The 18,751-nt window shown below is 37.4% G+C and overlaps 1 protein-coding gene across 1 annotated transcript in view; it reads right to left on the reverse strand.

Moving 5' to 3' along the window:
• LOC113225593 (interference hedgehog-like) overlaps positions 1 to 18,751 on the reverse strand; it is a 170,077-nt gene that overhangs the window by 103,125 nt on the left and 48,201 nt on the right. Inside the window, exons 3-10 of the mRNA XM_026457929.1 lie at positions 6,538 to 6,767; positions 5,712 to 5,906; positions 4,081 to 4,253; positions 2,783 to 2,987; positions 2,069 to 2,294; positions 1,755 to 1,885; positions 1,209 to 1,293; positions 107 to 219 (exon numbers count right to left, since the gene is read on the reverse strand). Of these exons, the coding sequence (XP_026313714.1) occupies positions 107 to 219; positions 1,209 to 1,293; positions 1,755 to 1,885; positions 2,069 to 2,294; positions 2,783 to 2,987; positions 4,081 to 4,253; positions 5,712 to 5,906; positions 6,538 to 6,767 (1,358 nt within the window). The remainder of the gene's footprint in view (positions 1 to 106; positions 220 to 1,208; positions 1,294 to 1,754; positions 1,886 to 2,068; positions 2,295 to 2,782; positions 2,988 to 4,080; positions 4,254 to 5,711; positions 5,907 to 6,537; positions 6,768 to 18,751) is intronic.

Genomic DNA, 18,751 nt, shown 5'->3' on the forward strand with positions numbered 1-18,751 from the left:
GTTGTAATGGGACTTGCAGTATTTTTCTTTGACATGATAGAGTTAGCTAGACATACAAAGCAATCAGACGTTAAAAAGGTCACAACATTAATCTTTATCGACTTACCTTAAAAAACGTAATGGGCAGTCCATGGTTAACATTATTGTGTGTCCAAGAAACCATTACACTCTCATCAGAAAGACGCGTCACGTTGGGCTTCGAAGCCGGAACCAATACCGCTGAAAATTATATTATGTATTATTATACGGGATTAGAAAAAATCTTATTGATTTCGCCCTCCTTAGGCTCTTTTTTGGATCAAAAACTGGTTTCCCTTTTAACCGACTTCAATAAAGTAATAAACGAGGAGGTACTCCGACATTTGTGTACCGATTTCGATGATTCCTTTTTTGTTGGAAAAGAAGTTCCTCAGCAGAGGCCCCGTTCACGTTTGAAGAAAGTATTCCACGTAAAATAGACTTTAATTGACATGCATAAATTTCAAACAAAACTACAAAAAATTAATAAAAATAAATTCAATTAAAATAAAAAAGAAGCATACAAAATAATAAATTAAAATTTAAAAAAATAAAAGCATGTCAAAAGGGTCCATGACTCAGCCTCTGAGGACTATGTTGATTATATAGCCCACGCTGTTATTCTGTCATGGCCTGTCATTGACTATGTGGCCTGTCATAATATGGAACACCACAATTCAAATAATAATAAATACGTTACCATGTTACGTACAACAAAAATCAAAATTAAAATAACTGTAGACATTTAGGCACTAAGCGACTAAAATTTTACATAAGCTACAATTACTAATATTAACCTACTTCTTAAAGCCTGCGTCTCGAGATTGCTTTTCAAACATTTGTAAAATGACAACTTTTCAGGAGAGAAAAAATAACTATTTATGCTTAGATTGGAGAATTATAAAATTTCACTTAAACATAATTTGTTTTTCGTCACACTTATAGCCATGGACGGTAATGAGAAGAAAAAAAACCTGAGGGTGTTATTTGTGGCATTGTAGTCAGTTAGCCTGCATGCAAACATACTACTTACGTACAAGTGTCATTTCATTTCATAATTCGCATTATTTATATGACATCCATAGGATAAAAGTACTTTTGATATTCACAACAATAGTTTTATTATAATGGTTCGAACTCATGGGAGCCTGGTATCTTTTTTAATTAATGGTTTTTAATAATTGACTTACGTTTGTGTTTTCTAGGATTCTTTCTATTGTGTCTCTTTGGCGGCTGTGGAGGAAAATGAAGAGTTGCAGCTTCAACTGGGTATTCCTGTGATATTGAACACGTGTTAACGTGACATAAAATGGACCTCAAGTGACCTTAGTCTCTGTTCGGGATAACTTCTGAGTAATCTTTTGATCGATATTTCTTTTGTAACTTTATTATCATCGTTTCAATCGAAAGACGTCCACTGCTGGACATAGGCCTCCCCTAAAATAATGATCGGTTTAGCGCTGCTTGCATCCGGCGAACTCCCGTAAATTTCACGAGATCATCCGTCCACCTCGTCGGTCTTCCCACGCTGCATCTTCCAGTACGCGGTCGCCACTCGAGAACTCTCTAACCCCATCAGCTAACTTTATTATGGTACAGTAGAGGTATAATGCATTGAGTTAAGATGCTACGTTTATGTAAACAACTTTTAGCGTAAATTTCGTAGCGGTTTTTATACATGATTGTGTATAAATTTGTGTACAGATTTCTAAAATAGTAACACAAGGCATTGGTACCTGGTCAGAGATCAATTTTGGAACAACAGAGAGCAGAGCAGCGTCGTACGCGCAGCCGAGAGGGTTGCACGCGAAGCATTGTACTATGCTAGCATGGCGTTTCTCAACGCGCTCGATATATAAATCGGAGCCTGGAACAATCGGGCACAAACAAGAACTAATAAGTGCGTAAGAAATTAAGTTAAATTAAAATGAAAGCCTAAAGCCCGATTACCGGAGTAGAAGCGGGAAAAACTGTTTTGTATATATACCATATACCTAAGGATATTGTCTAAAGAACGGGCTAATGTGCTAATCAAACAAATTTTACTCACCAACAGCTCTTATCCCTTTGCCAGAATGTAGCGGCTCAGCATTTAAATACCAAGTAATGGTCGGGGGAGGTTGACCATACGGAGTACCACAAGCAATGTGAGCATTGCCTCCTTCGCTGGCGTTAACATTTGCGACAGGATCCTCCCATCGAGGGGCTTCCATTGCAGTCACTTTCCATGACCGACGTATGGGGTTTAACGGGTTTGCAGTGCAAGAGTATATTCCCTGATATAAAAAAAAGAGGTAAGCCATTGATTTTCATTGCGACACCTTATACTAGCTTTGTTTTTTTTATAATATTAAGTGACGGGACGAACAAGTCATGCGCCTGATGGTAAGCTACTCGCCTGTCCATAACAGTTTCAGTGCCACTCAGAGCTTTAAATCGCAAAGATCTGAGGGGGTGCCACTGCGCCCGTCACCCTGAGACATACGTTGACAAGTCCCATGTGCCTGTAATTTCACCAGCACTCTTACCCTTCAAAACCGGAACACAGTACGAAATAAATATCGCAATCATATCGCAATATATTTTTAATTCGTAAATCTTGAGAAAGTACATACAAAAAGCCTTGTTATCAGTTTAAAAAACCAATGATTATTCCATGACTCTGTTAAATTACAAAGAAAACAAATATTATATTTTCAACAACCTCTTGAGCCGAAACAGAAGCCTCGAACCATAATTAAGTACACTCAGTTATATTACATACCTCATCCAACTTTGTAAAAGGCGATATGACAAGTTCCTGGTCATAGCTGCGAGGCATATTTTCTCCTTCCTTAATCCAAGTGACCCTCGGTGGTGGCGAGTCTACCGCTCCGCACCACAATCGCAACGCTGTGTTGGGCAACACTGACATTGTCAATACACCTTCATTGTCTATAGTGCCGACGTATTCCTCTTCTTCCAAGAACCTAAAAGGCAAAACAGTTTCAGTTTTCAACCAGTCGATTTTTTAAATACCAAGTGACGAGACGAACGAGTCGTACGCCTGGTGGTTAGCGACACGCTTCGACTATATAACCAGAAATAGAGACGAAATAAAGGCCATCCATCCCTGGCAACTGATCAGGCAAATGGGCCTTATATCACTTTTAAATATCAACTCTCGTTTGCGCTGAAATCACAAATTAGAAAGCTGAAATAGTACAGCGCCAACAGCTGACCTGTGTGTACGTCACCGTATATTTCAAAAATGTTCTGTATTTATTGTAATAAAGACAATATCTCTAACAATGTGCGGCTGTTTCATTCGGTAGTGTGGGAAAAACAGTAAAACATCTAATTACAAAACAAACGGAATCATATGTCATCTGTAATTAAATATTAAATATGTAATTTTTCAACTTTCTTCCATTATAGCAAAGCTCAAGTTAAACTGGTCTTTTTGAAGTGAAACAATTGACGACACCTGTCAATTGTTTCGAATTCAGGCTGGCCAATCGGAGCGCAGTTGTCACCGTAATGATTTGGCAGAAAAGTTTTCAAACAATTAAATGACATTTCGTCTCTATTTCTGGTTATATGTATACTCGATGGCGACACGCCTGTTTTGTTTTCCATTTGCTATATGGATCTTTTCATTTTATAATCTTCATCGTTATATAATCTAATCAGTACCTAAGTTTAACTTTGTAATTATCTCACAACGGCAAACACCCTACTACTATCATAGCCGTACTTTCTCATACACAAGAAACATCTGCAAGAACTATAGCAGTACAACTATGTGTGTTGACGGATTCGCCGTCAGTGAAAAAACGTATTAATTGAATGAATATAAGCACTTCGGCATAGAGAAGTAGTGACATTTTTGGGTGCAGTATAATTTCAGTACTATGCGTGAAAAGGATAAATTGCCGAAACCGAACGTTTTTGCAGGACAAAGATTCTATTAACATCGGCGGCATTACTCCAATGCAAAATACCGTATATCATTAAATTGTGAAAGTAACTAAATTAAATAATGTGTGATATAAATAGATAAGATACACTAGTCAAACTTACTTAGTTCCTCTGGTTCCTTCAGGTAGGATTCTAAGGAAAGTTATCTCCGGGAGATCCACTATCTGCCCACTAAGCTCGTTGATGGCAGAACAACCGTAGTTGCCGTGGTCTTCCATCGTCACATTGTAAAGCACGAGGACCCCATGGGGAGTGTCTATCGGTCGTCTGTGACTCTGAAAACAATTAAATAAGAACAATTCTAGTCAGAGATATAAACACAAAATTGGTAGCAAAATGTTAATGCCTTGTATTTCAATCAAGACTCGCGAAGATACAATCCAAAAAATTTGTTGTAAGAGATAACAAGGTTAAGGTGGAGATGGGCGAGACATTTAGCTAGACGAAAAGACAGACGATGGACCAAAGTTGGGCGTATACTTGTGCGTTTAGGTTAACACCCATGAATAGAAGGCTTACTTTTATTCGACAACTTAATTTATAATTCACAACCTTTCCAAGTCTCTCCATTAGTGATGAAAGAGACTCAGACTCTTTTAAGGCCATTTAAAAAACCTCGACTAATTTTCAACGCCTAAAGACTAGTCTAGTTTTCTAACCCTCAAGTCTTGAGACAAAACTAAGACTTAAGACTAAAACTGAAGACTAATTCGAGTCGAGGTCTTTTAACCGAAAGACTTATAGGACTAAAACGGCTAAAAAGACTAAAACGACTGGCGCCTCATAGCCTCGGGAGTCGCGAGTCATGAGCCGTAAGGTGTGCTTTTATTTCTACCCACAAGGTATTTATTTTACGAATTTTATTAGAAGTAAATATACGTGATTATTTATTACATACTACTTACGTCATTTTTATTTATAAACTTCGGGTTTAATAACGCATAAAATAGGTATAAGTCCTTTGCAAACAACTCGAGTCGTTTAAGTCTTTCAAGTCGTTTAAGACTTTTGAGTCTTTTGGTATAACGACTGAGTCTTATTAATAAAAACTTGAACCCCCAGTCTTAATTCTAGAGTGCAAAATCTCCATTTTCAATTTTTTTTATCAAGTCGTTATAAAACGCCTTATAAGACTGAGGGTCGTATTCCAGAACTCTACTCAATGCTCAAGTCAGGATTTGAGCAGACTGGAGTATGATTTCAAGCACTGGAAATACGACCCTAATGGCAGGGACTTGAGTATGATTTCGAATGCTTGAAATCATACTCAGATCCTGACTTGAGCATTGAGTAGAGTTCTAGAATACGACCCTGAGTCTCTTTCATCACTACTCTCCGTCTGTCCCAAAGAGTGAAGGAAAAAACACAGACAAAAAGGCGCGCAAACCGCGTTATTTTAACGGCTTCGCCCGCCACATACTCCCTTTCTCCGTCCGACATTTTCCGAAACAATTACTGTCAAATAAGCAATACTCGACCAAAACACACATGACTGCTTCATACTTGATATGGTCGAGTTTTACTTATTTGACAGTAACTGTTCGGGTTAAGAACGGGATTATACTCCCAGTCAAGGCCTATGAGCTGACCACCGACCCGATGGTCACACGATATCGTCAGATTAGCGCGATCGTGCTGGATACGGATGGCAGAGGACCGTGAAAATTGACTCAATAAAGAATAAGTCTATACCCAGCCAGATGATAGAGATCTTTAAATGTCCAGTAACTCACCTTTGCAGTCTCCTTCCACCAACTCAGCACAGCAGGTGGATCGGAAACTGGTTCCTTGCAATGCAACGCCACTGTATTTCCCACCGGGACCAGCACCATTCGTCTCCGAGGTACACTCTTGCTGACGTCCAGTCGAGCAACGGATAAACGAGCTGGTATGGAGGCTAGACTCACTGCCCCGTAGGAGACCACGCACTGAAAGAAGACATCAAAATCAATATGAGCTTTCTTAATCATTTACCAACAGTCACAGATTGTTAACACTGACCTTTGTTTTTAAACTTACGTACCTATTGCAAATTTATTTAAAAAAATGCTTAAATGTAGCAAGCAGTAATGCCGAGCATTACTGCGTTCCGGTTTTGAAGGGTAAGAGTGCTGGTGAAATTACGGGCACATGGGACTTATTAACTTGTCTCTATGTGACGAGCGCAGTGGCTGTGCCCCTCAGTTCTTTGCGATTAAAAGCTCTGAGTGGCACTACAACTGCTACGAACAGGCGTGTCGCTACCACCAGGCTATCGCTCGTCCCGTCACTTGATAACATAAAAATATAGGATTATATCGATGGTGGAAATTTGAAAAGCCGTAAGGGACTTTATGTCGTAAATGACCATCATGAAAATGTCTCTTAGTATATTTCAAATTTCCACCATCGATGTAATGGTAATAGTTTCGACATTTTGTAGTAAGAACTATTTTTCATTACGACAAAATATTCCTTACGATGTTTCAAACGTCCACTGTCGATATGTAAGAGACATCATTCATAAACCAATTGAGATAGTGACAGTGACTCTTCAAAGTAGACAAAAACATCACAAACCTGATAAAATGAGTTAGGAGTATCTGGTTGTATCTCCATAACCAACTTCGTAGACATGTTCTCCTTGTCTGTAGTGCCGGAGACCAGCTTCCAATCGTCATTGGGGTGGTCGACGGGCTTCCATCTCCAGGCCAGTTCTCCTGGTACCCTGACTGCACACTCGAAAGTCACCTCGTCACCCACGGGTGCTGTCACTGACTCTGGATACTTGGTGAACTTCATTTCGATTTCTATAACAGAAATTTGTAATCGTGAGATTGTAGGATACTTCTGAATACTTTTTTTACATGATGTTTATAATATGGATGTTAATAGTATGGTAACCAAAATTCAATGCCAGATTTTATAGAATTTTAACATCGACCATGAGATATGGGAAGAAATTATCGGAAAATTATGCAAATAGCTTACATATATTCATAATCAAACACGAACTGTGAATTTGTTATGCCTCTCGAACATCGAGTTTTATAGAAATTAATCCCGGGAGCAGGTTTACAAAATTAAAGATAAATATTCTGAGAACGAAATTACGGCCGGCGCCTATAGCATGAAAATTAAGATCATACATATTTAATAGAATAACAACATGACCGCTTTCAAGCATTATGTGAATATGCCACGAAAGGCCCAGAAAATAATTGATTTACATCCAATTTTTTTTCATTTACATACCTAAACTCTGTCCGAAGTCATGTTACCGACTAAAAATAACAAAAAACAAATCCCGGTGTCCTTGGTAGATCGTTACCCACACGTTTTGATCGCGGATGACGCATCCCCTTGTTCAATAAGGCTTTATCTCCATTAAGTTCAATAACAAGTCTGAACTGTATTTTGTCTTTTTAAAGTTTCTTTTATTTTGCATTCTTAATTGATACGTTGGCGCTATACTCCTCGCATGGGAATGTAATTTATAATAATTTCGTGAAATGAGTCACTGACCGGCCGGATAATAAAGAATGTTAACGATTTCATCTCGCATCCAAACAAGGTGCAGGCAGCTTCATATCGTGTAAAGCTTGCTAAATCGCAACATAAGAATGAAGTATTTTTCTTACAAAATGTAATTTATTTATTTATAAAGGTTCATCAACAATTTTTTTATTTAAAACTTATATAACAAAGGATATTTTTATACAGCTGACAAAAGTCCGTTGTAGTTACCCATTTATTTGTGATATGATGTTTGAAATGTTTATTTACAAAGAGCAACGCCTAGAGTTTCTTGCTGATTCTTCTCAGGGGAATCTGTCTTACGAATGAGCAGTAGAGTTTAATCAGTATGACGATTTGAAGTATAATTTGCTTACCTATGAAATAACGTTTTAATCTTTAAATCTAAATTTCAGCGTGAGATCCAGTATGGTAGCTGTTCGGCCACGGAGGCAGTTAATTTAACTTTAGTACACGGAACTTAGAATTTCAAGTTATAAATACATGCTGTCAAATAATAATAACACACACACTCAACATAGCCTCGCACTGGGGAAACCCTGTGCCGCGGATGCCATGGATACAAACACATAGACAACCACAAATTACACCCAAACTCACGAGAGAAATAAATGTAGGCCATACAAATATTTATCCAGCAGTCCGGCGAGGTAACCGTTCGGCCACAAAGGCGGTTCCAAAGCCAGTCAGCAGCTTGATTTTGATTGCCTCTCCCGATCGGAAACTGCGTCTTTTCCGAGTCGATGCACAACTGGCTGATAGGAAACTTTTGATATTTCTAATTGAAACAACAGTTGATTTAAGTCACAAATACCACCCGATCGCATCGATTCCATTTTGAATCAAACAAACGCGGCAGAGTGCCAAAGAAATTATAACCGTGTCGGCTTCGCAATTGAAAATCTTGTCAAGCCAAACAATTTAAATATGGATAATGCACAAACACATCAATTTGCCAAAGGTCACAATCGCAAATATTCAACTGACAGTCAGCTTCTTTGCTAACTCGGCTCAACCGTGAAATTAGTGACACATAACGTTTATTATTAGTAGAAATGTGTCAATCAAATGCCGTCCTTCGCCAGTTTTTGCTATGTATCTCAGTCCCTCTTTTTACTGCACGCAACAATATACTTTATAGTACTACACATTACATTGTTTCTTACAGCACTAATGATGGAAACTTGCAAAAACGAATTAAATATTTACTTAACAAAGAATACCAAATCCCGAATAGAACTTATTTTTTTTATGTTGTCAAGTGACGGGACGAACGTGCGTCTGGTAGTAAGCGACACGTCATTCCATTGAAGTTTCAGTGCCACTTACAGGTTTGAGGGTCGTATTCCAGAACTCTACTCAATGCTCAAGTCAGGACTTCAGCAGACTTGAGTATGATTTCAAGCACTGGAAATACGACCCTAATGGCAAGGACTTGAGTATGATTTTCAGTGCTCACTGCAATACGCAAGTTCTGACTTTAGTATTGAGTAGAGTTCTGGAATACGACCATAAAGCTCAAAGATCTGACTGCACTGCCACTGCGCCCGTCACCCTGAGACATAAGTTGTAAAGTCCCATATGCCTGTGATTTCTGTAGTGATGCAACCAATGTAATGACTTCAACCACGGAAGAAAAAAACAATGGAATTGCCTTAAGCATCCGACGGTTGTCGCCAAAACTCCCACATCCGTAATTTGAAACACTATGAAATCTTGATAATAATTAGTCGAAGTTTGTAATTTAAAAAGAAATAACAAATTCTAGACTATTCGATCATCATCAACATCAACCCATTTATACGTCCCACTGCTGGGCCCGAGTCTCCTCTCAGGTGAGGGTTTAGGTCATAGTCCGCCACGTTGGCCCAATGCGGGTTGGGAACTTTACACATTTTCCGAGTGTTGTTAACCTTTTTCGACGCACACTGAAAAGCTCATGATAAATTTCAAATTAAATTTCGCACATAAACTCAGAGGTGCGAACCCGGATTCGAACGTACGACCCTCTGCTTGAGAGGCAGTAGGTCAAACCATTTGGCTACCACGGCTATCTGGACTATTAACATATTTAAACTTTATCCTTGTATATAGTTGAAAGTACAATACCCTATTTATATTGAAATTTCAATCAATGTGCTGCCATCTTGCGGTCAACAGCTGAACGACGACGAATTCGAGATATTTACGCAGTTCTCCTAAAAAGAAACATCCGTATTGTAGCGGTATAGTTTACTTTCGTTTCTTGTAACAAAAAAATATTACGATAAAAAGAAAATTGAAAATTTGTTACAATTGAATAACACTTAAAATGATAATATGATACCATGGATAATATTACAAGTGCGACAATCATTTTTGCACTTGAAAGAAGCTAAATAAAGCATTTTTCTACGATAAAGTACAAAGCGAAAATGTCGTACTGAACTTAAGTATTGAAATACACGTGACATGTAAATAAAGCACTTTTACTGTATTTTATTGTTTTGTGACTTCAACCGTAATGTGCTTACGTATGAAATAAAAACATATTTGAATTGGACTTTCCGTCCAAATTGTAAATTAGTTTAATTCGTGATAAAAGCAATAATACTACATTTCACACTACTAAACTTAACAACCTGAGTACTGTTCCATTTAGTTCCAAGGATTAGAGAAATGGTGGTAATTTAAGTACATAATTACCTCAACGGGCGTATCTGAGAATTCTACAAACACCTTGTAAGTGACACCGCTTTTAAAAGGAACGCGTTCAAATTATAGCTTATAATTCCTTGACAAGCTTGTAACATGTAAGCTGTATTATTTACTTTTTTTCTTTGCTATAAATTATCTCTACAATGACACTCGTTAACCAAACGTGTTTCTATACTTGACTGTGTAAGAATGTATTAGAATAAAAAATGAAAGAATTCAATTGTATGTATAGTGTCGTATTCCAAGAGTTTCTTTTAATTTAAGCCGTGTTATGTTGAATACTTTATTTATTAAAAGTTTTCAATCGTCATTTTTACTGAAGTGCATTGCTTACATTTTCGAGGCACCTTGAAGTCATTTACATACCTTCCCGAAACATTTTTACATCTGAAAACGTCATTTTTTAAGCTACTGCTCGTTCACTGTGCCGACTTCCCCGAGAAGAACGAGCTAAGAAACTCTAAGAATTGCTATTTTCAAATAAACTGTGTAAAATGTTGTGTGGAATCTAGGACTCATGTTGTCTTTACATACTTCTTTATCTAACACGTAGTCTACAATTTTGTAATATGTAATATAGTGCAAATGCTCTGGAAACTTATTGCAAAAACGTATACAGTTCCCCATAACAGAATCGTTGACCTTAGTTAAACGAAATCGCAGTAACATGAGTTTGGACTTAGTTCTAAGGTTAATATTATGGATATCTTCATTCTTAACGAAATCATGTATATTTTTACGGGCATATAAAATATTTGAGTAAATGTACTGCGATGCCACAGTCATGATACCAGTCTCCTTAAACTTTTCTCTGAGATAAACCTGAGAACGTAAACGGTACCTACACAGAACAAATCTAAAGAAACATGGTTTGTATATCTGCCCCACATGAGAATCCCACTGTTATCGAGATTTTAGGTGTTCGTGGTCGTTACCATAGGAAATTTAACTATTTTTTCGGATATAAATCGTGTACATTAGTTTTTTCAAACAAACCTTAGCTCAGCTGTTGTTTTTTAAATATAATTTTGATACAATTCCACGAGGATCAAGCCAGGCAGATTGATTGTTTTCATGCAAATTGATTGTTTTGTGAATAGATATCACAAAATCATTAAAATTATTTTATTACAATATCAAAGACAATAGAATGTTGAGTGTGTGCGTTATTTATTATTATTTATTTATTTATTTAAAGCATTTTCATGTAGATAGACTTTTTTTTAAATACGTAAAATGAGCGTCCTCATCAGTCCGTGATGTGAAAATAGCTTGCATCAGCAACAACCCTGGTCGCATCCAGCTACTGCCTTTCACATATCATCACTCCATCTGGCAAGAGTCCGAGGACGAGTCTGGGAGGAGTCCTACACTACTTTGGCCGTGACGTGGTCTCCACTCAAGAACTCGCTTCCCCCATCGGTTATCGATTCTTATCTTATTATTTATATATATATTTTTTTGGTTTGAAGTCAAATAAAGTAAATTTAAGTGCTTTGATTTTAAAACCTGACCTCTGGTAAGTGTCCCAGAGTGAATTCCGTTGTTCCGATACTCATAGTACAGGGAATTCCCTAATTAGAGACCAGGTTATTGCTGTGGCTGTCCGGGACATTATTATTTTCGAAAACCGTTTCATTTATCAGTCGTCGGCATTGAATTCCCAAACATAGATATAAAGTCCTTCCTCAGAAATCTAGTATTATAAGTGACGTTTCTCTTTTACAGCGCAGAAATGAAACCAGAAACTCGTTCACTCCTAATAGACAATGCTTTAAAATCTAAAATATATTGCCCAACTAGAAATGATATAAAAACTAAAATATCCGAGTCACATCGTTGTCGGGCCTTCGGCGCGATTTTTACGATCGTAAAATTTGCATCGGCTATTCTAGAACGTTTGGAATTTGCTTGTAAAATATGTAGCCGTTCCTTGTAGCTGCCGATAAACAATTTATAAAATTATGGATGTAGATTCGCACTGTTCTTAACGCTATGACAGTGACAAAAGACAATGTAGCACGTTCGAGATTGTTCACTGGTTCGTAAAGACACGATCACGATAGACAATAAAGCCACATTTGATCAAACGTCAAAGTGCTTCCATCACATCATTGACTAACAAATAAATGGACGACGGGACTAATACAAAAACCACGAAAAAAATGTCCCAAGTCAACCTATTTAAACGTAGTGACATATAAAGGAATATGAAAAAGCTAAAACGTTGAATTTAAATTGTAATGTCATCGCAGTACTGTTGAACAAACGAAGACTAAAGCGTGAATGACGCTTTGTATACGATTTTAACGCCCTATATAAGTTCGGACACTTTTTAGCGCGGACCCGACGTCCATATAATTGTAAGTCAATGCATCACATGAAAGTCTATTAGTAACTTTTTTATTTAAAAAAACCGACCTCAAACCTTTGAGAAATTACATCTATTTGCCAAGTTTTATTGAAACCGGTGCGAAAAATCCAATAAACCGGATTCATCCATTAATTTGCCACCTTTAGAGGTAAGGTATTTTCTTCAAATTTTAATGAGACCACTGCTGAAGTACCCCCTTTCCAACAAAAAACGAATCATCGAAATTGGCTTACAAATATCGGAGTAATTGCGTGATATACTCACAATAAACTTAGTACAGAGTACTGAAAAAATCGACCTCAAAAGTTCGTGGAATTACATCTGTTTGCCAAGTTTTATTGAAATCGGTTAACGGAAGTGCGCGAAACTGGTTTCATCCCCTAGTTTGCCACCCTTAGAGGTATTTTCTTCAAATTGAAATGTGACCACTACTGAGGTACTGTAGGTAACAAAATAATATCTTCAAAATCGGTTCACAAATGCCGCCACAGTTATCGCGTAGCGTACATATAAAAAAAATTAGAAACAAATGAGAAGAAAAACGAATTGAGAACCTCCTTTTTTGAAGTCGATTAAAATTAATACGAACTAAAGTGAAATTTAAAAATTTAAAACACACAAAAATGTTGTCAACCAATTTCGTTCACAAGAACCAAACCTCTCTCTTGAAAAGTTATCAATTTGCAGATGTGGCCTTATTAGGTACGAGTTTATATTTAAGTTTTGATATTGCATCTTCCGAGAACATCGAAGTTCACTGTTTCAGTTTAGGAGCTAAAGTTGGTAAGTATTACGTACAGAGACCCGCGTTCGGTGATTTTTAGCTCGTTAATAAAAACGTTATTCTACAGTTTCCTCACGTCCATGTCAGTCTAATCTCTATCTACGGCCCTATTCAGTGGAAATGTGACATCTTTTTCCACTGAAAAGTAATATTGCTCAACGTCGCCTACACGTGCAGCCTGTAATATCCTGTCATACAAAAGACCCTATTTTGAAAGATGATTGCCGTCTGTTGAAAACGTCCAACGGCACCGAAATCTATTGGATATTAAGTAATGACTTCTCACCGACTGCGACCAGACAACACATTCACAGCCAAGCTTAAAATTTGTTCTGTACACACGCTGAATTATGCTTTTAAGGTTCCTTTGATTCGGTGGTAAAAACGACTACTTACTAGCTCGATATAATTCGAAAATAGAGAACTTATGTTAACCAGTTTATTCACCATTTAATGAATAGTATATTCGGTCTGATTAACGCACATACGAAAATAGGCACGAAAAATATCAATTGTTCACTTTACTTATGATAAATAATGTCGTGCAATGAATTAAAATAGGTATATTCATTTTCGAATTTATAATTTAAATGTATGCCTTGATGGAGAAAGTAGTTATTTCATTTCAATTTCATTAATATCCAAAAACTTAGTTTAATCTTGTTTTGCAAATAATAGGTACTTGGTTGATTGTAATAGCGTTTATTTAGTCATGAGTACCTAAACTAGACAGTAGACTAGGTAGTTTCCTTTGATATGTAACCCTTTTTTAATCTTCTAGAAAATTAATCCAGTTACGATACATTTCCTTTGATCTTTTAGAAAAAGAAGCGAAAAATTACGCTTTCGCGAACTTACAATGTATTTATTCAGCGTTCATTAAAGTTACGTGATAATTTACGATGTTATTTCATTTTTCCGTTTTTAGGTATTCTGCCGAATAGAAAAAAGCAGATCGAATAAACCGATTACCGAATAGTTACCGAATATTTGTTGCAACTCTAATAATAACATAAAAGTGGTTGTGTTAGTTTTATAATATTTCTGTATTTGAAACATGAGATATGAATTATTTACATCACAATTCAGAACGTGACAACCTAAATCGAATTATGTAATTGAGTTTTCTCCGTCAAAACTGTAAGTTAAGTCCGTTCCTGCCAAAAGAATCAATAATTGTGCCCTATGCGCCGAAATTTGGGACCCTTTCAGAAAGTTATGACTTAGTGTGCGCACTTTTAAAAGAAACAAACCTTTATTAGGTGCTTTATCGTAAAAGAGATAAGTTAATACCCATTTCGCCAAGATAGGTGCCGTGTTGGCGATTGCCTAAATTTACGGTAATGAAACTAAGTTCTCTCAATAAATAATAATTTATCTACTGAACCCTCGCGGCTCACTAGGCACTTTGTGTTATTTACTAACATAAAATCCCGCTTGCGTGTGTGTGTGTTGCTACCTGCGCATCCGGGAGCTACCCGTCACGCGGCTCTCACTATCCCAAAACAGACAAAAAAGAGAACATTATCTATCCGTGTCCATCACTTTACACCTCATTCCTTACCGTTAAATTTCAACACAAACCAAAATACGGCGCCTCCAAGCGGCGATGTAAAGCGAAATCGTAATTCAAACGTCCCGTCGAGATGGTTATCGTCTATTTTGAAATGGGCTGTGTCGGATGGAAGAGACAGGGCCTATCAATTTGTTCGGGATTTGAAAAAAAAAGCAGATAATCGAGCAAGCCATTAATTTTAATGAGTAAACAAGTCGGGTTTCGAACGTGGAGTTACACTTCCCATTTAACGTGTTTAATTTCTATATGGCTTTCTAAAGAACTACAAATAACAAGAAATGTTTTACTTAATTTCTAAACTTAATTTATAGGGGTTAATTGGTGATTTAATTATACGAGTAAGAGACTCACCACATTTATTGAACCGGTCAGAAAAACCTTTATCTCCAAAGACGTTGCGCGGTTCGCTAAGCTCGTATCGCTGACGCGAAAAGTACGCCAATCGTGTCGATAAGTATGGTGACTCCCGAAATGTGGTAAATACATTGATTGCGCGTTATCGTATAAAACGCAGTGAAACATTTATAATAGATGCAGTACAATGTATAAATCAAGCTTGAGACTGTGAAGATTGAACCGTTCTTATAATAAGCGCAGTAGAGTTGATTTTAAACATTAAACTACAAACTTGACTTGCTTTTGATCCCGAACCTATAGCTGCATACCAAGGGTCCATATAACACGATTACCATCGTCTTGCATAAGGAATTTATTCTCAAAATTTATTAGTAGGCATTGAACGGATTGTCTCGGTGGCCTAACAGTTTGAATTGTAGACGCTGGATGACGAGGTCTCGGGATCGATTCCCAGTAAATGAACTTATCTAAATTGGTTGCGGTTTGAGTGTTCTGGGTAGTGCGCAAGAGTGAATTCCGTTGCTCTGGTGCAGGGAAATTCCTAGTTTCAAATCAGGTTTAGCACCAGGAGCTTTTGTGATAGAGTTCGTCCAGGAGAGTACTGCCACTTAAACTATTTCTTCCGTCAAGTTCCCGTTTAGAAGGGTAAGGTTGCTGGTGAAATTACAGGCACATGGAACTTGTCAACTTATATCTCAGAATGACGGGCGCAGTGGCAGTGCCCCTCAGATCTTTGCGATGTAAAGCTCTGAGAGGCGCTGCAACCACTATGGACAGGCGTGTGGAGGTGCTGCTGGTGCTGGGGGTGTTCTGGTGGATTGAAATGGTGTGTAGCCTGGATAGCAGTAATAGCCTCCGCAGCCTCGCATCCTCTAACATCTTATTTAGTAAATTTAGCAATTCAAACGTTGAAAGTCCAGTTTATAGATATTTAATCGGTTTTAACAAATATAATCTTTAAAACGTAAACTGTATAAATATAGCTAGTAAACGATTCAAAAAGATAAATAATGGTCTATTCGCTACCGCGGTCGCGCAGAGAGTGACGAATGGGAAGAAACAAAATCAGAATGCGAGGTGAAATGGAACAATTTTAAATTTAAATATGAGTAGAAGAAGAAAAAACGATACGATACGAATGGAGAGAGGCGATACAAAAAGGTGGGATGACGGTATAAGGTCACACCGTCACAGGCGTGTCGCTTACCACCAGGCGCACGACTTGTTCGTCCCGTCATTTGGTAACAAAAAAAATAAGGTAATTGACATGGTTCTCTGGCACTCTCACTCTCTGATTATTAATCATATTATGGTCATAGGCCTGTGCCCTTGTGCGCCATTTCGCCCGATCCTCAACTTGGCGCATCCGTCTGCTACCAGCAGCCTTTCGCATATCGAATATCTAACATCTTCTACATGGCTTAATTTTCTCAAATACCTATCGAGGCATGACAGCCGATTTATCGTAAGCGACATTTTTACATAAATCGCGTTTTCACCTCACTAACTGGGAGAGGCCTTCTTTCTTGACGAACTTAACGATGGACTGTGGTGCCCTAACTTTTTCGTTCGATGAAAAAAAACTGACACGTTCAACTACGCGATTCATCGTACATTATTTATGTAATATAAATCCGTTGGTATATTTTATTCTTATTATTGTTGACATTAAATTGACAACGATAAGTAATTTTTTATGTATGAATGAATAAAAGTGATACGTTACAGTTTAACTGTTTTTCTTTCATCTTCCTCGCTATAGTCAGGTGAAAAGTTGTGTTTGTGTGTTTCGCTCGGCAGCAAAGTTGTTTTGCGTCTCGTGTCTTGAAACCCTTTACAACCTTGCAGAACAAATAACTATTTTTATTGCAAATGATATTTTAACCTGTAACGGACAATGACGCGTCGATATTACCCGCTACCCGTTAAAATTACATCAAATAGAAATTATAGCAAGAGCTAAGTTTACCGTTGGCTTAACTGATTTTTATGTTTTAGTGCAACCGACAGAATCAATATTAAAAAAGACCCCACTTGTTATCGCAACCGACGTAGTATATCACTATGTCGTCATTTATTATAAACAAAGTGGCAAAAAACGCACTGCACCATGTTGCTAGCTTAAACGCCTGAAAACCTCAAAAATGCTTAACATCCATTGCTTTTAAAAAAAAATTGCTGTTACACAATCGGTTACAAATTCATTATTACTTAATTTAGTATCACATTTATATATAAATATAATACATAAAAAAATATTAAAAATTTTATTCTTTGTCTCTAAGTCGGCGGTAATCGCTCGCTATGTTTATATTATACATCGTTCACCTCTGATATCCACCTAAAATTAATTAAACCTAGGCATCAATTAAATTCAATATGAATCAAACAAAGACCAAACCAAGCAGAGTTTATACTCATTCATTGACGAGCCAACCATCTTAACATTAATCATCTTCGTCATCATCAACATCAGCCTATCGCTGTCCACTGCCGGACAATTTTTAAATATTTTTTCTAATACCAATTGACAGGACGAACAAGTCGTGCGCCTGGTGGTAAGCGACACGCCTATCCATAATAGTTGCATTGTCACTCAGGGCTTTAAATCGCAAAGATCAGGGGCACTGCTACTGCGCCCGTCGCCCTGACACACAAGTTGACAAGTCCCATGTGACTGTAATTTCACCAGCACCCTTACCCTTCAAAACCGAAACGCAATAATGCACACATTATAGCTTGGCGGGAGAAATAGGTAAATTAGCAGTGCTTGTCTGGACGAACTCTTTCACAAGGAGCTCTACTACTACATTGGCCTCTCCAAGTGTGAGCCATTTTGCCCGGTCCCCGGCTTCTCGCATGGGTTGTTGCGAATATCAGCAGCCTCATCCACGGACAATCTGCATAAATTACAATATACGCATCCGCATTAATCGATGCTGATATTCATTGCGAATGTTCGAATAGTGATATGACCTAAGAGAGGTACGTTGGAATAATTTACAAACCTTCCACAAACAGACTGTAAACCGAAAAAACAGCTCGGCCATTGTTTTTAAAATATAACTTTGATAAAATTCCATAACAATGAAGCTAGGCAGATTGATTGTTTTCATAAAGATTGATTCTTTTGTTCATTAATGTCACAAAATCATTGAAATAATATTTTATTACAATACCAAAGAAAATAGAACGCTTTTTCATGTAGATAGATCAAGTAAGACGGTCATTCTCGGACCACTGTTCACTACCTAATTTCGTGGCAATTTTTATAGTCAAAGTCAAAGTCAAAGATTATTTATTCCATAGGTAAAATAAATTTACACTTGAAAACGTCACTTTAGGCTACTGCTCGTTCACTACGCTGATCTCCCTGAGAAGAACGAGCAAGAAACTCTAGGGATTGCTCTTTTCAAATAAACTTAAATGCTATGGAATACACTTTGAATCAAATTTGTGTGGATTCTGG

This window comes from Hyposmocoma kahamanoa, unplaced genomic scaffold, assembly GCF_003589595.1.
Source record: "Hyposmocoma kahamanoa isolate Upper Pololo Valley unplaced genomic scaffold, ASM358959v1 168, whole genome shotgun sequence".
Taxonomy (NCBI): Eukaryota; Metazoa; Arthropoda; class Insecta; order Lepidoptera; family Cosmopterigidae; genus Hyposmocoma; species Hyposmocoma kahamanoa.